This window comes from Carya illinoinensis, chromosome 9, assembly GCF_018687715.1.
Source record: "Carya illinoinensis cultivar Pawnee chromosome 9, C.illinoinensisPawnee_v1, whole genome shotgun sequence".
Classification (NCBI taxonomy): domain Eukaryota; kingdom Viridiplantae; phylum Streptophyta; class Magnoliopsida; order Fagales; family Juglandaceae; genus Carya; species Carya illinoinensis.
This window is the reverse complement of record NC_056760.1, coordinates 992464-1013648: the sequence shown is the minus strand read 5'-3', so window position 1 is coordinate 1013648 and position 21185 is coordinate 992464. Positions and strand designations below refer to the sequence as shown.

The 21185-nt window shown below is 40.0% G+C and overlaps 1 protein-coding gene across 1 annotated transcript; it reads right to left on the bottom strand.

Annotated features, from left to right (window-relative positions):
- Positions 1-1287: 1287 nt before the first annotated feature.
- LOC122277608 (serine/threonine-protein kinase CTR1-like) lies at positions 1288-17555 on the bottom strand. Its single transcript, XM_043087680.1, has 16 exons — positions 17077-17555; positions 11383-11503; positions 8267-8568; positions 8006-8158; positions 7737-7832; positions 6721-6929; positions 5360-5770; positions 5168-5208; positions 4258-4326; positions 3852-3952; positions 3607-3691; positions 3359-3457; positions 3193-3261; positions 2956-3087; positions 2053-2147; positions 1288-1974 (listed from the first exon to the last, which is right to left on the bottom strand). The coding sequence occupies exons 1-16, from the start codon at positions 17553-17555 to the stop codon at positions 1866-1868; spliced, it is 2571 nt and encodes an 856-aa protein (XP_042943614.1). The 3' UTR covers positions 1288-1865.
- Between the last annotated feature and the right edge of the window lie 3630 nt (positions 17556-21185).

Below are 21185 nucleotides of genomic sequence, written 5' to 3'. Positions count from 1 at the left end.
AAGCGTTTGTCGGCGGAAAATGCTGGCTTCTCCCAATATGCAGTTCGCATTTCGTTTTTCTTTGTCATGATAACTGACGCTTGGTCTTTTTCGTTTTCTAAACAGCCGGTTTATCTAACCTTTTGAACTAAGCATAAGTACGTGCACATGTTAGAGTCCGACTAAATATTCTGTAGACAACCGGTGATATTGAATGTGTGATTCCACGGATGAACATTCAATTGCCAAAATCACGAGCTTATGCTCTCCGATCAATCTTCACATGGATTGGTAAAAATCTTCCAGAGTCGAAAGGCGGTGGAGTTTGGCTTCGTTTTCTTTGTGTCTAAATCCGACAGTTATGGTTGTTATTGGTCATAACGGGCCATTGGGTCCGATACAAGTCGAGCGCGCGAGAGGGCACCGACCTTCTGACGGGTGGGAGGATTTCCTGGCAGCCTGCGCTCCCACTGCGTGTGGTCCGGTAGGAGACAGTTGGAGCACAGTCCTCCCAGAATTTTCTTTTACTGAATTCTGTATTTTAAATCTTTTGGTCTGGCTGGCTGTCAAATATTAGTAGTTAAGGATTTTTAAATTGAAATTTCTGATATTTTGGAATGCAGATAAAACAAATGATAGTTTTATTTGCAAGTGAAAAGTAAAATTTCTTCTATAGTAAGCAATTATATAACAACAATTGAAATCCCGAAATGAGATTTAGGGTTCCAAAAATTAATCACGTGACTTTATTTAATCTACGCTATCAATTCATACTTAACACGTCTTTTCCAAGGGTTACAAACTTACAAATTTGTGCACTGCAATGGCCACTTAAACCTTTTATTGCATGCAAGTATCCACGTGATCAAAAATCAATCTCCGCGGCCAAATGCATAAAAAATACTACTTAAAAATAAAGGATTGTTCCTAATCACACCTTTATATGAATGTATGCAATTACTTAAAAATTCTATATGGTGCAGTGCATGCGGTACAACATGGACCTTCTAAACAATTGACTACATCAAACAAATTGGTAACAATTCAATACATGTAAAAGATGCTTGTCTGGTGTACAATGCCCGCAAAGTTTCTTTCCATTAACTACACTAACACTTTACATGGAAGATTTGGAAAGAAATTTTACAATTTTCCATCATGTCACATTTAGTTACAAAATGACCTTGGAAACAATATCATGTAGAAGGCAAGTTCCTTGCTTCGCGTAAAAAATCAGGGGTCTCCATTACCAATTAGAAAGAGACATGTACAACATTGATTCTGCGAACAATCATACCAATTCCATCATTAGGAGTTTATAACTCAGCTCCAGACTCTATTAATTCATATATACAAAATCGAAAAGATACACGAAATATGGACAAAAAAAACCCAAATGCAATCATATTCTTGCTACCATTTACCACCATTATTATCATGAAACAATAGTGACATTAGCTCCCCTACCATGCAGCCATGCATCCCCTATCCCAATTTCATTGGGTATTACATCCACCAACAGGTGGCTGCTATATATGCATTACTAGGAGAAGAGGCCTAAGTTCAGGCTGTTCCTCGTAACATAAAATTCCACTTCACTCTAATTCTCAAGATCTTTATAGGTAAAAGGAAATGCAGACCTGGAATGTCACAGCAAGTCGAAATTGTTGGCTGCTTAATATTCCAAGGCCTTCCTCTTTTCACCTGATGATGTCTCTGGCTCAAGGAGCTCTAGGGTACCCGCAACACTGAATATTGGTAAACTAGAATATGAGATTTTAGGCGCAACTTAGACCATACAAAGAGCTTGTTTTACCTGGCAGACATCAAAAAACAAGAGTGCTGTATTATGTTCATTAATAAAACCACTCCCATCTTCCACCCCATCAGGTAACTAATGCCATGTCTGCACGATCTGGTTGAGGCAAGGGAGGTTTAATCAATGGCCTCAAAGATTCCATGATGCTGGAAAAGGAAGGACGTTTCCAGGGTTCACTGCAAAACCATTTATTAATGAAAAATATACACAAGGAAACTTGTTGCACAATGCATGAATTAATATCTTAGACTCACTTGGCACAGCAAGCCTCAATTATTGAAGCCACTTGAGGATTCAAATCGTGTGGAATTTCGAGTCGTTTTCCCTTAAAGCCAACAGCTGCCACAACCTACAAAAGAGTATACATTCTTTTTTTCATAAGAAATAGCCAGTATGGATTTTATAAGCCATGAATCACTAAACTAGCACGCATAGGCGATGCTTTTGTATATGTCCCACATACTTGGGCTCTTGCCTATTCTTATGATCAATAAAGTTTTGTTTACTTAAAAAAAAGCCATGAATAATCAAGCAAACGAGCTCAGGCAAACATCTTGCAATTAAGTGCAGATTAAAACATTTAAATGGAAAAATGCAAGAGGTAACACAAGTTATATTATATGATCAGTAGACCCATTCTGTTCTTTTATTCGATAACAAATTTATTCTTTGTTAAGAAGTTATTCATGCATTGTGATAATAAATCTCAACCCAGGGAAGAGTATCACAGCCAACCTAAATAATATATAGTCTACAGACAAGTGATCAATTGTATAGGCACGTCTGACTTGGAAGTGCAGAGACCAGACCTTAATATAAGTGCAGTGTTAAAATACTCAACATGGAAGTATCTTTAATAAAGAAGTTTTCGATCTCAGGTTCTGAGTCCTCTAGATTGTCCTTGTTACTGTTTCTAAGATAATCATTGTTGTTTCCACATACTGTTCATTAAATGCTCCAACAAATCAGCATTCCTCTATCGCAACTGCCTAGCAACAAGTTGTGCTCTCTGGCTCAACATCTTCACAATCATCAGCTCCTAAAGGATTTTCCCCCATGCCCTTTTCAAGTTAGAGAAGCACAATGCCAACAGAATCAACATTCACTTTCCACGATCATACTTGACTACTTGTCAAATACAGCTACATATTACAGACCTGTACTGGATTTAAATTACTCCATGGCCTTTGCAACGTTGCAAGCTCCCACAAGATTATACCAAAGCTGTAAACATCTGATTTTTCATTTGATGGCTCGTCACAAAGAGCTTCTGGTGCCATCCACTCAGGCTAGTGACACAGGACAGCCATAGTTGAATGTCATATATTATATGGGTCATGCAACTTAAAATAATAATCAGTTAAAGTATGGTTGTCAAGTTCAATAGAACTTACAGTACCAGCGGCTGATTTTGATGACAGAAATGTGTTTGCCTTTAGTCGGGAAAGACCAAAATCACAAACCTATCCAAACAAATCATACAATGTGAGGCAAAAGTAAAAGCAATCAACAAATATAAAAATAAAAAAACTTCTCTACAAACTTGGGTTTCATTCCTACCTTTACAGTGTACTTTTTGTCAACTAGAAGATTGGGAGATTTTAAATCCTGATGAACAATTGGAGGATGGCGTTTATGAAGATAATTCATTCCCTTTGCCTGTATTAAACAATGGCATATCATTTAGCTTGGATATTTCAGGACATCATTTAGATGTGACAACAACCTGATGGCGATCATGACCTTAATGAGAAAACAGAAGAATAAACAAAATTCAGAACAGCAAATGCGAACCTTTGAATCCATACCACATCATAAGCCGTGTTCAACCTACGCCTCTCATCCAACATCTCTCTAGCATCAGGCTTATGCAAAAGTCTATACAAGCTACCTCTGCACTTTAAAGCCAATATTTTAGTTCATTGAATGATCCATACCTTTTAACCAAACTTTCAGTTGCCTATTTTGTTTCCTCTTTTCTCTGTTTTTCCTATTTTTCTGGCAGGGTGGGGTGCGGGTAGGATTCTAGGAAGAGTGCTTAAGAAAACAAAACCTTGATAAATATTCTATGACTATGGATAAGTTTGGGGGCCGAGTGACTGCACCCATGAAAAGAACAATATTTGGATGCCGTAGGTGTTTCATTATTGTGACCTAACAAACAAAAGAAGCAAATCCATATCTCAAATCAAATTTAATGAATCCACAAAGTACGATTAGCTTATTCAATATTAGAGAAAGAAAAATGTTTTAGCCACAAAAAGATCCTATAAAGGTAAATATACATACTGACATGGTTTGATATAGTGCATTAGATTGTAAAACTATTTTTATTGTAAAGTAAATCTAACGTATCATACGAAACCATGTTAGTTTGTGGATTTACTTTTATGGGATATCTTTGTGGCTATAGGACTTCTCCTAGAGCAACCCTATTCAAATTCTTCGCCAGTACATACCTCCCTCAAAAATTCTTTGTAGTGTTCAGCATGAAAGTCTTGTTCCGTGAGGATCTTCACAGCAACATCCTGGATAGAATTTGATGTAACATATAAAACATAATTGGATAATAACTAACAATCTAATATCGCATCCTATTAAACAATCTCTTTTGATAGATGCTATCACAACCTATTTAACAAGTTTAACAAAGATATACAGAGAACACAAAACACAAAATGGATAAAATTTCAAATATAAGCTGAAAATGGAACTTCAACAAAACATGCTGAAAGCAGAGTCCGTGTAAAAATTAAAACCACAAGCATTAACAAACTGAAAAGGATGTTCAAGATGCAAAAGAAGACATAATATTCACCATCAAAACAAATTAGAAGCATACACAGCATCAGGACAACCAATATATATGGTGAAGTACTATTAACAGCTCAAGAAGTTAGTAACTTATGGCAGACTATATGCCTTAATGGAATAACTATGCATCTAAACATGACAGTTCTTTTTCTTTTTCCTTTTTTTTGATAAGTACATCTGAAGATGGTATAGTGCAGATCGTTATCAGCCTAATGAAGATATAGCTAGTGACGGAATTTGCACAGCAAAGTAGACATCATGTTCTTCACCTCAATTATTATCTCCATTAATAACATACAAATCGTAGAACTTTCATGATCCTTTTGGCTTTATTGAATGGCTATAAACATCCTGAAGCTTTCGCCTCTATATACACATAAATGATCCCCCCATCAAAAAAAGGAATTGCGATCCTCAACCTAACCACTAAACCCCAAAAGTTAACGCAAACACATTGAGATTCTGGGAAACAAATATTAATTTACATAATCTAAACCACAGTTTTCACATCTCTTGATTTTATATAATGTTATAATTAAAAAATAAGTTGCTTACCGATCCATGCCAATCAGCACGATGGACAGTTCCAAACGAACCTGAAAACCAAGTTGATCTAAACACTTTCTAGTGAAAAATAATAAGAATGAAATCCATAGCACGAGTGAGGGCTTTATGGCATCTCTATGTGCTAGAGAATTAACATGTTCATACTTGACATAGTCTAAACATGATGGCAGAAAAAAGTACCTGCTCCAATTCTCTCTTTTAGAACAAGATCACTCCATTGTATGTCAAAATACTCTATATCAAGAGAAGGCCCAACACGTGATTTACCAGGAACCAGCTGACCTCCCTCACTGAACCTTGAATCCTTCACAGCATCTACTCTTGGATTAGACAAAACAAAAAGTGGTTGAACATCTTTATGTCCAATAGGAAGAATAGAGTTAAGAGGCGTTGTATCTTTGACCATGGTAGTCAAGTTTGTAATATTCTGAGCAGGATTACAAGATTTGAACAATTCAGAATCTCGATCATGGGCACTTAGCTGAGCAGAGTGCAGAGCTAAGCAAGAAGTTTCATCATCATCACTCGGTATTAGCATACTGTGGTTTTTGTCTCTGCACTTAATATCATGCTGCTGCTTAGGCCCAGGATCTTCATCAACAATAGTTAGGCAATGGGTTGTCAATTGAAATCATTATACAAGACCAAAACCAAAAGACAAGAACAATCATGTATCAAAGTTATACGAGAAAGCATAACCAAGAAATAAAACTTGACAAATAAGCTTTAACGTGCAACTAGATAATGAACAGTCCTCTTTCCACAGTTGAAAAAGTTGGAAAGTGTAGATTCATCAAAACATGTTACTGAACCACATCTAGACATGCATCTTTTCTATTGTCCTACGGTAAAGAGGATAAGATATAAGTTCAGATATTTTCTTGTTGACATTCATCTAGGACTTCATAAGTTAAATTTCAACAAGATGGTACACCAAGCAGTTCAGTAAGTTATTAATATCAATAAAAAATAAAGAGAGAATCAACTAATAATCTGGAATCGCATAACGACTAAAAAATGAAAAGTGGAGAATTGTTCAATTGAGCATAATGGGTTATTACAACGATACTTCAACCTATTTTCCCTCAGATCTATATCGATATATATGGGACATGTCACCCAAATCTGGTATAGTCTAAGTGTAATTATTTACAAGAAATTAAGAATCACCTTAGATAGTAGATTGTTCCATTGCAACCTTTAGTGCCTCTAACGCACACATGTTCTGAATCATAGTAAAAGGTTGAGCAGAAGATATGGATCACAAATTTAAAAATACAGCCTAATTTTTTTTTATAAGTAAAAATACAGCCTAATTGCTACCATGAAAGCTACCCATCATTCATTCTTAATACTACATTAGCATAAATATGCCCATTAGAGAATTGATTAGCTTACTACAGATCAATCGCTACGCAGAGAGACAATAAAGCGGATATGAATTGATATAACGTTGTTATATCAGCAGATCATTATCGGCAGAAGAAATGTGTGTGTGGTGTTATATCATTGACTTCGTACTTAGAGAAACAAAAATTCACCTGTAGATGCATCATGAAATGTGATATTAAGTAATTGGCAGTAAGAGAAATACTGCTTGGCCAGTGACCTGAAATCAATGGTAGGTTCAACTGCTTTAAGTCGTGAAAAGCGCAATGGGGAAGAAATTGAGATGGAAGAAGGACCATTCAGCAAGGAATCAGGCTCGCATAAGTAACCTGGCTTCCCAATCAACTCAAGCAGATATTCCCTGAAATGCCCAAGATATACCCCATGAGGTCTCTGCCAATAAGATGATACTTAGTATTAAACAGAGACTTATACATGTGTGTGGGTCTAATAAATATCTACATAATATATTCCTTTTTTTATCGACAAGTAAGAATTTTATTGATAGCATTAGGCATAGTCCATGTACACCATATGTACTTATCATCTTTTTATTTTATTTTATTGGTACTGGGTATCCGGGAAGAAAGCCCAAACTAATCTCAGAAGTGCACCAGCCCTCAGTAAGGAGTTTATATACACTTTTATATATTTAAAGAACAATGTCTCTATTTAGAGAACATTGTCTCTATTGCACGGGTTAGAAACTTAAAAATGAAAACTTTGATGAGAATATTGACATACACAAAATGTAATATACCATAAATACATGGTACTACATGATTCAATCAAGATTAAAAAATACAGAAGATAAACCAGGGTAGATGTCTGTGTTTTTCTCCTTTTTTTTAAAGAGGGGGGTGACGATGACAGGGAGATGTTTTTCTCCACAAGGCAAGAGTGAATTGAATTGAAGCATGACAAAAAAAGAGTCCGAGCACAACAGCACCTGCAAATAATTTCAAAAACTAAATCAAGGGTGTTTGCAGCAGATATTACCAATACAGACTTCATAACTGAAAAGGCAACACTAAATCGAATAAATGCTATAACAAGTTATTGTTCAACCACATATCACTAAACTAGCGCAGAGAGGTGATGCTCTTGTATATGTCCCATATACTCGGGCTCCTGCCAATTCTTATTAATGAGTTCTGACAAAGCAAACCTGTAGAGCCCAAACCGGACAAGACAAGAGGGAGCATCATCCCTCGTGCAATATTTACAGCCCTTGGCTATTCGACATGGTAGATCAATTGTGTCATTGTGTCAGCCAGCACCTGCAAATAGGTTTTGTTAACAAATCCCATGATTATAATGAAAATAAAACTAAGAGGCCCATAAGTCCCCTGAAGAGTTGCACACTTTAATCGGAGGGAAATTTGATTTACACTGAAATGAAGATACGTAGCAAAGTGAATAAAAGATATATATTGAGGTCTTACTTTAAACAATATAGCATGATGTCTACAGAGGCCGACAGATAGGCTACCTATTGGAACCACAACGGATCCTAAGCTGTCTTTCAGGTCATCACTGCACTCTTTCCAGATGGGAACAAAGTCATTTTCTCCCATGGAAGCTGAACCCCTTGTAATAGCAACAACAACAAAAAAAAAAAAAATGGTTACAAAAGTATGATAAGAACAAATTCTTTCTGGGAATTTGTGGATAGAAAGTGTGATCTAGCCAACTCACCCCATGAGGTTGCAGACAAGCTTTGCAAGCTGATTGACAACCTCTTTTGTGGTTATGCAGCTACTAGAAATGCTGAGGACCCTATCTTGGAGTTCCTTTAGGCTTGTATCAGTACGCTGATCAATCAAAACCACTTCAATTGATGAATCAGAGGCTGAGCGAACAGACCTTACAGATTCAATTGATGGAATACGGCCACTCTCTTGAAGATCAGGGCAAATGGCCCATGCATATGGATCCATCCCGTGAATCAGATAAAACCCATCAGGGACTTTGTCAAAGTATGACAGGCAGCCATTCACCTGATGCATGGTTAGATTAATAAAGCAATCTATTGAGTATCATATATAAACATGTCATGCGTTTGCTAAACATATTATAAACAACGTGTCTCCTAAACATAGCATTTTTCTTGATGACGTAGAACATCACTAAAGTACAAACCTTTTGGATCCAACCTAAGGAGTAAACCCCATATACACGACCCCACCCACCAACCATGTATGAAGTAATCCAAAGGAACTCCTAGTGCAGAATCAAACCCAGGATGTATAAGTGTACATCTCATCCTAGACCTGCCCTCTAACCACTAGGTTGCAACCTAATGGGTAGGGATAATCATTTCTATTTCCTGTAGGCCTCTTGACATTCTTATCTTGCCTTTCTTATTGATGGTGATTGCTTTTCACTCTGACAACCGCATTTCTATTTTTCATGAGTGATAATAAAGTTGTATTGATAGCAGGAATGGCTAATAGAATAGAAAGGATATTCCGTGATTTCTTGTGGGGTGGATTGGAGGATGAGAAGAAATTTCACTTGCTCAAGTGGGATAAGATTTGCTCTCCGTTATATTTGGGAGGTTTGGGGATTAGAAAGCTGAAAACTTTCAATAAGGCGCTTTTAGGGAAATGGTCGTGGCGGTATCATCAAGAAGGGGATGCTATTTGGAGGATTGTTATTGATGCCAAATATGAGAGTATTTGGGAAGCTTGGTGCTTTAATGAGGTTAGATGGGCATATGGAGTGGCAGTGTGGAAATTCATTCACAATGAATGGGGGGAGTTCTTTAGAAATTTCAGATTTGAAGAGGGTAGGGGAAATCGGATCAGTTTTTGGTATGATTTACAGTGTGGAGACATGGCCTTGAATATTGTTTTCCCTTCCCTCTTTAGAATTGCTTTGGATAAAGGCGCCTCTGTAGCTGACTGCATGAGCAACAGTGCTGGTCTTATTCAATGGTCAGTAAGTTTTATTAGAGATGCCCAAGATTGGGAAGTGGGGGTTATCACTGATTTTTACAGTTTGCTCTATGAATTAAATTTAAAATCTGGAGGGGAGGATAGATTAATCTGGAATCAGCTTGGTAATAAGAAATTTTTGGTTAGATATTTGTACAAAGTCTTGGTGCCACATTCTTCTAGTGATTTTTTCCCTTGGAAAAATATTTGGAGATGCAAAGTGCCTCTCAAGGTCCGATTCTTCAGGTGGTTGGCTGCTCATGGGAAAATATTTACTATTGATAAGATGAGAAAGCGTGGAATTATTGTAATGGATTGGGGCTTTATGTGCAAAAGGTGTGGAGAATCAGTGGATCACCCTCTTCTTCATTGTGATATGTCGAGGGTTTGTGGGATGAGGTCTTTGTCAAGTCTGGCATTTCTTGGGTGATGCCTAAGACTGTAGGGAATCTTTTCGCCTGTTGGAGAGGGATTTAAGGAAATCGTCAAATAGCGGCTGTTTGGAAGATGATTCCTCTTTTGTCTTATGTGGTGTATTTGGAATGAGAGCAATGGACGCTGTTTTGATAATAGAGAACACTCGGTGGATGGGATTGGGGCTTTCTTTTTTCATACTTTGTTGCTTTGGGCTTCGGTTATTGTAATGGATGGATTTAGTTCCAATTACATTCGTGCTGTTTTTCAGCTTTAGTTTGTAATTATGTGTTTTCTCTTGTATACTCTTGTGTACTTGAGTTATGCCTAATTACGTGGTTTTGAATAAATTTCTTACTTATAAAAAAAAAAAATTGTATTGATGGGAAGGGAGAAATTGTTGTTTGTTCAAGCTACCACTAATGTGAACATGTGAATAAACATATGAACATGTTACACGTGTATATACAAAAGGCTCACCTAAAGAATGCATGCAAGATTACTTATAAAAACAATAAAAAAATAAAAAGAATGCATGCAAGATTCAGCCAGCCTATAAATAAGCATAAAATCAAAGAAAGCTGCATCTAGTCATATAATGGTCGAAAGAATAAAGAATTAAGTGGAAGCATAGAAAGTTCAACATTGGTAAGTTACTATCATTCCTTTTCCTCCGTCAAAATTGCTTTCTTTCCTGTAAGAAGACTTAAATCCCCAATGCTTGATATTCAATTCAATAAAAGGTCTCATTTCCATTCAAATTGTAAATTGTCACTATGAATATATTCTGCACATATACTTATGTGTGTGTGTATATATATATATATATATATATTCTGCACATTCAATGCTCCTTGTCTCATGCGTGCTATCAACATTTGTCATTCCACATAACCAGAACATTACTAATGGCCTCGTCCCATCTTGCTATTAATTTCGATATTTCAACTTAATTTCTTTCCCATTATGGTTGTCTCACAAACAAGCCTATATTATGATGCCCCCATAACTTCTTTATTTCTCAATATAAATCTCTCACCAACGAGTATATATGATGATGCCTCGCACCATCAGTTATCCAAATAGTAGAAAATTAATAACACGGACAAAAATTAGTCGTAAAATCCCTGTACGGGATTTAGAGGGACCATTTGAAGGTAAGATCGTGATTTCGGAACCACTGATGACAAACCATAAAAATATCAGAGAAAAATAAATAAATAAAGCAGTGCACCCACTCTCAAAACTTAAACGTCACCCTGGCAATTCCACCAAAAATTGCATACTCCTCAACATGTCTACAGACTGCGCTAAGCATGCAGTTCAGTAACCCTATGAACCAGAACGCTAACTCTTGAAACGAGAGCGAAGACGGACAAAAGCAGATTATAGCTGAGAGATATTACAGCTGAGAAAACAAAAGGCTAGAGCCAAGAAAAAGAAAATCGCAGTAAACCATACCCAGAATCGATGAGACATCACCTCGGCCGAACTTGTCCTTGGGGCGGATTCGTCCGGCACAAGATCCAAGAAATTAGGATCCTCAACACAAGTCGCTTCCGATGGAAGCCTCAGTGCCAGATGTCACGGACTTAGAATTTCTTCACTCGACCCGTGCGGCCTTAGGAGGCTTTCTCTTCCACAAAGCTCCTAAGTAAGCCTTATAAAGGACTCAAGACAATAGAGAACAAACTAGAGAGAGAAGATAGAGAGAGATGCTCTAGAGAACTTGTTTCTCTTATTGCTTGGTGATTTACACAAATGAGAGCCCCTCTATTTATAGGGAACTCTTGGTACAAAAAATGGTTAGGATTGGGACACTTGTCATCAATCCAAGGGTAAAGAACTTTCTAGATTCCTACTCTAGAATTGTCTATAACACCCTTACTACTCTAAATTGTCTATATCGCCCCTTCTAGATGACTCTACACAATTCCACAAGATTACAAAAGATTTGGAGGCTTCTAGAAGGTTAGGAAATTCTCTAAAAAAAACCCTAGGTGGTGACATTCTCCCCCACCAAGCTTCGCGACGTCCTCGACGCGGTGTCTTCGTGGAACCTTCGGATGTGATCTTCAAACTGCCACAATGACTCCTTTGGTTCCCAAGTTGTCTCACTTTCGGGCAATCCCTTCCACTTGATCAAGTATTCTTGGCGTGGCATATGACTCTTTTGCCTGATGACACGATCCGCCAAGATTTCTTCTACTTCTTTATCAAAAGTGGTAGTTATGCCCAAGGGTGCACGCTTAGACTCTCCTCGTGATGGCTCCTCTTCATTACCATGGTAAGGCTTCAAGCAGCTGACATAGAAGACTGGATGAAGCTTGAACTTGGAGGGTAAGTCTAGCTTGTAGGAGACCTTCCCTACTTTCTTGATGATTGGGAATGGTCCCTCGTAACGTCGTACAAACCCCTTGTGTAGCTTTCTTGTGAACTTGTGTTGGCTCGACAAGATCTTTACTAACACCAAGTCGCCTATACGATATTCCGCGTGCCTCCTCTTCTGATCAGCCCACTTCTTCATCTTCTTGGTTGCTTTGTCTAAGTAGGAACGGGTCACATCCAATTGCTCGTTCCAAGACTTAGCAACCTTGAAGGCTGTCGGACAATTCCCCGCGTAGCTTGTCTCCAATGACTGGGGAGTAAGTGGCTGCTGTCCCATTACAATCTCAAATGGGCTCTTGTTCGTGGACTCGCTCCTTTGTAAATTGTAGGAGAATTGAGCGACATCCAATAACTTGGCCCAATCGGATTGGTTGGCACTTACAAAGTGCCTCAAGTATAACTCTAACAAGGCATTCACCCTTTCAGTTTGCCCATCTGTCTGAGGGTGAAAGCTGGTAGAGAAGTGTAGGGCAGACCCCATAAGCTTGAATAGTCCTGACCAGAACTTTCCTGTGAAGCGAGGGTCTCGATCACTAATGATGCTCCGTGGTAAGCCCCAATACTTCACCACATGCTTGAAGAATAACTTTGCAGTTTCTTCAGCTGAGCAATCCTTAGGAGCTGCGATGAAGGTGGCATACTTGGAGAATCGATCTACCACCACAATGAGGGTACCGCAACCCTCGGATTTAGGTAGAGCCACTATGAAATCCATGCTCACACTCTCCCATGGATGTGAAGGAATGGGTAGTGGTTCTAGCAATCCTGCAGGACTCTGATTCTCCACCTTATCTTGTTGACACACAAGACAAGTCTTCACGAAGAGTTCCACCTCGTCTCTCATTTGAGGCCAATAGTAGGAAGCTTCCAGCAAAGCTCGAGTACGTAGTTGGCCCGGGTGTCCAGCCCACAAGGAATCATGGCATTCCTTGATAAGGTTCCTACGTAGGTTTCCCCACTTTGGAACATAGATTCTCCGCCTGAGGGTGTAGAGAAGACCGTCCTCTACCCAGAATCTCTTGGTTTTCCCTTCCTTAGCCATGTTCACCAAGTTCTTGGCTAAGGGATCATGCTCCATGCCTTCACGGATTACCCCAAGTAGCTCCCCTTGAGCTTGAGTCATAGCAGAAAGTTCACATTTTCTGCTTAGTGCATCCGCAACGAGGTTGGCCTTGCCTGGTTTGTACTCCAAGACAAAGTCAAATTCTGCCAAGAAGTCTTGCCACCTAGCTTGCTTTGGGCTTAGTTTCTTCTGACTCTGGAAGTAACTAGTGGCAATGTTGTCTGTCTTGACCACAAAATGGGAGCCAAGCAGATAGTGTCGCCAAACTCTGAGGCAGTGAATGATAGCTGTCATTTCCTTCTCCTGCACGGTGTATCGCCTCTCAGTCTCATTGAGTTTGCGACTCTCATATGCAATAGGATGTCCGTCTTGCATGAGAACTCCCCCTATGGCAAAATCTGATGCATCGGATTGTACCTCAAAAGGCTTGGTACAATCTGGTAAGGCCATGACCGGTTTCTCCGTGATGGCTGTCTTCAGATCGTTGAAGGCTTCTTGACACCTTGATGACCACTCCCAGGCCCTGTTCTTCCTGAGCAAGTCGGTGAGGGGGGATGCTCTTGTGGAGTATCCCTTTATAAACCTCCTATAATAGTTGACAAGCCCAAGAAATGATCGGAGCTCGGTAACCTTAGTGGGAGGCTCCCACTTCTTGATTGCCTCAATTTTTCCCTCCTCCATGCTGAGTTTTCCCCCTTGGATTTTGTGGCCAAGGAAATGGACTTCGTTTAGAGCGAATGAGCACTTCTCCTTCTTGACATAGAGTTGGTTTTCCCTTAAGACACGGAAAACAACCCTTAGATGCTCCACATGCTCTTCAAGGGTAGAACTATAGATGACAATATCATCTAGATAGACTACCACAAACTGATCAAGATAGGGATGAAAGATCTTGTTCATGAGCGTGCAGAAGGTAGCTGGAGCATTTGTGAGGCCGAAGGGCATCACTAGGAACTCGTATGCCCCATAGCGAGTTACACAAGTTGTTTTGGCTTCATCTCCTTCCGCAATTCTTACTTGATAATATCCCGATCTTAGATCAAGCTTGGAGAAGTACTTTGCATGGCCTAGTTGATCAAATAAATCAGCAATCAAAGGAATAGGGTACTTGTTTTTTATGGTTACCTTGTTTAGAGCTCGGTAGTCGATGCACAGCCGCAACGACCCATCATGTTTTCTTTGGAACAACACAGGTGCCCCATATGGTGCCTTGGAGGGTTGGATGAATCCGGCATCAAGTAGCTCCTTTAGTTGCCTCCTTAGTTCTTCAAGCTCTGGAGGCGACATGCGATAAGGGGCTTTGGCTGGTGGTTTAGCGCCGGGTTCCATCTCGATCTGATGATCCACCTCTCTCCTAGGTGGTAGTTGCTTGGGCAACTCTGGCGGCATGACATCCTCATAGTCCCTGAGGACCTTTTGGATCTCCTTGGGTGGAGGGGAGGAAATCTTCACTTCATCCTCCTCCATGGAAGCCAAATAAGACACCTCGCCCTTCTTCCATCCTTTCTTGAATTGCATGGCGGATAGAAGTTGGGTGGTGTTTGGTTTGGACACGGTGGGTATCATGCATGGACCCCCTTCCAAGATGCACACCGAGTTATAGTGGGCAAGAGACACTACATTGAACTGTCTCAAGAATTCCATCCCCAACACGATGTCAAAATCATCCATAGGAGCGACCGAGAAATCCACCGTTCCTTTCCATGTGCCAAGTTGTAGCTCCACCCCGTGAGCTACGCCATCAAGGGGTTTGGCTTCAGAATTCACAGTCTTCAGCCATCCTTGACCCTTCTTAAGAGGAATCCCTAGCCGTGTGGCCTCTTCCTTTTTAATGAAGTTATGAGAAGCTCCTGAGTCGACCATGGCGTGACTCTTCTTCCCATTGACGAACACTTCTACAAACATCAAAGACCCATCCTTGGTGGTTGGCTTTGTGCTTGCCTTTAGGGAGTTGAGAAGTTGTAAACACCCCAGGTGTGACTTCTCTTGAACTTCCTTCTCCTCCAACATAGCGTTGAGGGCCTTCCTCTTGGGACAATCTCTAGCCCAGTGTGGGCCGTTACAAAGGAAACAAGCATCATTTGGCTTCTTGTCTTTAGAGTAGTCCTTCTTGCCCTCCTTTGATGTTGAAGGCTTGTCACCTCGGTCTTTATACTGTGGAGGCTTGAACCCCTTCGCTCCCCCACCCTTAGTGTGATTATCCTTCGAAGACTTGGGCTTTGAAGAGTTGTCACTCTTATGGTACTCAAATTCTTCTAAGGTCTCTGCCACGGTCAGGGCGGTGGAGATGTCGTTGACTCCACGACGCTTGAGTTCTTGAGCCACCCAAGATTTGAGACCGTCGATGAAGTTGAAGAGGAGATCTTCTTCACTCATGTTTGTAATTTGAAGCATGAGGGCAGAAAATTCCTCAACATAGTTGCGGATGGAAGAAGTGTGCTTCAACTCCTTCATTCTCTTCCGCGCGTGGATAGCCACATTCTCGGGATAGAATTGCCGCTTGAGTTCACGCTTGAACTCTTCCCAAGAATCAATGGAGCAAGTACCTTTCTCTATCTCACTATGCTTACGACGCCACCAAGTACCAGCAAGATTAGTAAGATAGAGGGAAGCAGTACGTACCTTGACACGCTCGTCTTGCATGTTCAAAGCTTCAAAGTAGCGCTCCATGTGCCACATGTAGTTGTCAAGTTCTTTGGCATCCCGCTTGCCATCGAACTCTTTTGGTTTGGGGGTATCCACCCTTGGTGTCGCCATCATTCCAGCTCCGACGACGCCCCCATTGGCCACTGCACGCTTGCATATAGCCCAATCCACCTTGGTCTCCTCCAGACCGACGCGGTATTCCTCCATTTGTCCTTGGAGTTTTGTTAGCTCCCCCAAGACCCGGTCTTGGAAGGCAACGTTCTCAACACGTTGTGCTTCGATGGTAGGGTGGATGGTGCTTAGAATGGACTCCTTGAGCGATTCGGATTGTCCCTCCAATCCTAGCTCCTCCATACCTTGCTCCACGATGTCAAGTCGGCCCCTGACATCCGCTACCGCCACCTCCATTCTGGTCACCGTGTTGTCGAGGGTGCTCACCTCCCTGTGAGACTGATCCCATTCTTCGATCTTGGCCAATATCTTGGCCATGGCCCTCTCGATCCCATCGAGACGAGACTCCATAGATGAGCTTGAGTCCTTCGACCTCTTGCTCTTTCTTGTCTCCTAGACCTCCATGGTGATCTCACTTGGATCCGCCATCCTAACTTGGTTGGCTCTGATACCAACTGTCACAGACTTAGAATTTCTTCACTCGACCCGTGCGGCCTTAGGAGGCTTTCTCTCCCACAAAGCTCCTAAGTAAGCCTTCTAAATGACTCAAGACAATAGAGAACAAACTAGAGAGAGAAGATAGAGAGAGATGCTCTAGAGAACTTGTTTCTCTTATTGCTTGGTGATTTACACAAATGAGAGCCCCTCTATTTATAGGGAACTCTTGGTACAAAGAATGGTTAGGATTGGGACACTTGTCATCAATCCAAGGGTAAAGAACTTTCTAGATTCCTACTCTAGAATTGTCTATAACACCCTTACTACTCTAAATTGTCTATATCGCCCCTTCTAGATGACTCTACACAATTCCACAAGATTACAAAAGACTTGGAGGCTTCTAGAAGGTTAGGAAATTCTCTAAAAAAAACCCTAGGTGGTGACACAGAGCTAGCTGCAATTGGTAACTCTCCTCCGTCTGCAGCGCCCAGCTCTTCCCGGAGGACGACTCCCCTCCCGTGTTCCCCGACGCCTTCGCTATCAACTTCCCTGCGCCGCCCACCCTGAACAACACGACGTCGTGTAAGTTACCGACGCCGTCGATATTGTTCACCGCCTCCGTAGACGGCGTAGGCGCGAAGTACTCCCCGGAGAGCGAGCTCTCCCCAAAGCTGCTGCCGCTCGACTGCCTCTGCGGCCCGATCGACGACGAGGAGTGGACGTTCCCGATCCGATTTCTCCTGTGATCACCAACAGCATCCCAATCAAACCCCCTGTCCACCTTCCCCTTGTTGATGTTGTTGTCCTCTCCGGAAAACGACTCGTACAACGATGTCGTCTGAGCTCCGGTCACGGGGTCGCATTGGTCGTCGGGGACCTGGCTCAGGAGCGTGTAGTTAGACCTTTTAGCGAGCATATCCATTGGCATATTGCGGATTCCGGTGCTCACAAAACCCTTAAAACCCTGGAACCCGCCATTGTTGAATAGGAGGGAAAGGATTATTGTTTCTCTCACTAGAACTCGATTGTTGGGGAGAGAGAATGAAAGTGGTGCGCTTTTATATGGCGGCGCAATTGTAAATATTCTTAGGCCCTTTTTTCCCAAGTATTACACAATTTTCGGTGCGGAGTTGAGAGTAGGGAGCGTATCACTTCATTTCTTTTTCAATTTATTTTTCTCGCAGTCTCGCACTCTCAATCTGCTCGGAAAATAGAGATGAAACAATATGTGAAGAAGATTGTGGTGTCATTAATCAAGATACACCGTTGTTTTTAACATGTTGGCAATAAAAGGATTTGATGAGCACTAGAAACACGACAAACACACTCCTAAACTCCCCACCAACTAGGTGGTGCAGGATCTCGTGCGCATCTTACTCTTGCATGCTTTATAATTCAATCTGTACCAGTGTAAATCGAAGTTTTTTGGTCCTCTCTTTCTCTCTACTATGGGCACGGAGAAGAACGGCATTTGGCGGAGCAGCTACTTGCTCTGTTTTAATACTGCAAGTAGGAAGTAGAAAAGCTCGTGAAATTATTTTGTCCTCAAATATTTCGGAAAGATCGTGGCTCCGAGAGCTGGCAGCCTGGCTTATAGAATATCCACCGTCTTCTTAAGCAGGGAATAACGAAACTGGAAGGCGGAGAGAGAGAGAGCGAGTGAGAGAGAGAGAGAGAGAGAGAGAGAGAGAGAGTGTGTGTGTGTGTGTGTGTGTTTTTTATGCGCACCGTGGTTTGGCTTAGAATGGACGGAAAAATCTCCACGAATGGGAGCTGCATTACTGCAGCTTTGACCGACGCATACGAAATAATAAATACCACGTGTTTCCCAACTGAAGCCTACCATTCAAAAATCCACTGGATTTCATTGGAGCAATTTAGAAGCATTATTGAGGAGGTCGATGTCTCATAGAGAATAATCTGTGTACTATATATATAAATGATCCCGAGTGGGATTAGAGTTTGTTTTAGACCGAAGTTGAGAAATGCTGCTAGTCATTTTCATATTATACACTTGTTATTTTATTTAAATATATATTTACATATAAATATATATGTGTTTAAATAAAATGATAAAAATAATAAATTAAATATTTATATAGTGCAGAGAATAATAAGTAAAAATTTTCAATTGGTTTAGCTATGGCCGGTGGGTTTTGTACATGCTACGTGCCCTGGATTGTATGACTTGGGCTTGTTTCCATGGGTCCAATGCACTCGAAGCTTTAAAACATGATCCGGATTATTATGGATTGGACCGTCTCCAATCGGTTCACTAGAAATTTGACTTTCTTGCTTGCTCTATTTATTTTAGTGAGTTTTCTTAGTTCAATTAGTACTTTTTCATCTTTTAACGAAGGATTTTAGATCGAAGAGATGGAATAGGGATTAATAGAAGAGAGGGAAATAAAAGTTATACCCATTTCATAGACCATGTAACTACTTCGAAATATCTCGACTTAATTTACAAAAATGAATCAACTTCAAAGATCGTCATAGTCATGATCTTTTAGTCCCACCCAGTGGCAGAGCCCACCAAATTTAAAAAACTATATATATATATATGTTAATTTTTTTAATTTAATAACATATTATTGATTTATCATGTATCAGTCCTTCTTCTAAAAATTATTTTGACCTCTTCATAAAATTTAATCTAATATAAAAATGAAATAAATAAAACACATATATAAAATAAAATATATATTTTTATTATAAATAAAATTTTTAAAAAATCTAACTATAACCGGTAGCATTTTTAACATCTTTCCATTTTCTAAAGCATTTTAATTTCCAAGTTATGGCTTACGGCCATCTGTAATATTGCCATTTATAGACTGCATTTACTTCACATCTCATTCTTCACATTTTTTCTCTATTTTTTAACATCAAAACACATATCGTCTTTCACATTTTTTTTTCTCCATTTTCAACATCAAAACGAAGAAAAAAAGAAGCATAAGCTTTACCTACTCGACTGTAACTCTGAGACACAACTACTGACAGCCCATTTCCAGTTTCCTGATCTCCAAAGGACCTTCTCATTTCCCACCTCCTCGCATAATCGCATCTCTCTCTCACAAGTTTGCAACCTCGCTCTCACTCTCACGCTCTCAATCTATTACATTTACATTTCCAGACTCAAAAGGTTGGGCCCCTTTTGATTTTTTAAGCTTCCAAATAGTCAAAGACTGAACAGGAACTTTGGCCCTTTTTGTATTGGCACTAGTTACTTTTTTCTAATCTTTTTTTTTTTCTCTAATCCCCAGCACTAGTTACTTATTTAGGCCTTAGGCCCTCACTCACAAAGTGACAAAATCACAATATTATTTATTTAATAGATTAATACTTTTAGTAGATTAATACTTTTATTTATTTAGTAGATTATAGGGTTGTTCACCCGACCCGGAATTCGAATATTCCAGTTCTGGTTTTCGGCCTGGATTTGATCCGGGCCGAAACCTCCACTTTTAAAACCGGCCCAATCCGAGCTGGTTATGGGTATTACATTCAGGTACCAGATTTAAATCCCGGTACCCGGTTTTTATATTAAAAAAAAAATCTTCTCTCATTTCTTATCTCTCTCTCTCTCTCGATTGACCGACCCAAAAAATAATGTAGATTTGCTATTTTTTGTTAAACATGGGGTGTTTTTTTTTTCTTGTTTTTTAGATCTGCTATTACGTTAGATCTGCATGTATCTTTTGTTTTTTTATGGGTTTTATAGGGTCAAATATGTGCTAGCCATTTCTGTTCAAGTTCGATCTGCAGTAGTTTTTTTTCCTTTGAGTACTTTGTTGATTTAGGTCTATTTTGTTTTGATCATTGGAGTCTGCTATGTCTTTCATTTCTGTTTTTTTTTATCTGTTTGGTTGCTGGGAAAATGAGGGGAAAGAAAATTTGGATAAGGGTTTCTCAGGCGGAATAGTGCTATTTCTGCTTTGGTTTCTGAAGAGAACGCAGTCGGGTCAAGTTCTTTTGGAACTGATATGTTCAAACTCACTTATTTAGAGGTGGGTTTTCGTTTTCTTTACTTGGATATTTCATAAAGTTGCTTAATTTAGAGGCTCTGTGCGCATATATTAGAAATTACCTTTTGTTTAGGGGAATAGTTGGTTGTGGGATGTTGGTGGATTGAAAATACTAGTTGATCCAATCTTGGTGGGTAATTTGGATTTTGGAATTCCCTGGCTTTATGATGCTGCCAAGAAGGTTTTGAAGACATTCCAGGTATTTCTTTGCCAGCTATTTCCTGGTTTGTACCTTTGTTTATGTATATGTAGTCCTTCCGTTGGTAAACTTCTACTGGGAATTGATGAACTTGTTCTGACTGGTTTGCAACTTAGTGCAGCAGCAATCTTTTTGAAATTGATTGCTTACTGATTACACAAAGCCTTGATGATCATTGCCATCTGAAGACCCTAAAGCCCCTCTCTGAAAAGTCCCCAAATCTTAGAGTCGTAGCAACTCCCAATGCTAGGCCACTGTTGGATCCCCTTTTTAGCAATGTATGTATATCTGCAATCTTGATCTTTTTTTTTTTTTTTCCCGACTAGAT

Bases quoted from the DNA above. Each gene is read 5' to 3' on its own strand.
- LOC122277608 (XM_043087680.1), bottom strand. From the start codon at position 17,555: ATGCCAATGGATATGCTCGCTAAAAGGTCTAACTACACGCTCCTGAGC. The intron at 8,569-11,382 runs GTATGGTTTACT...ACCATGCATCAG, and splicing joins TGATGTCTCATCGATTCTGG to GTGAATGGCTGCCTGTCATA. The intron at 6,930-7,736 runs GTTTGCTTTGTC...TGGGCATTTCAG, and splicing joins GTCCGGTTTGGGCTCTACAG to GGAATATCTGCTTGAGTTGA.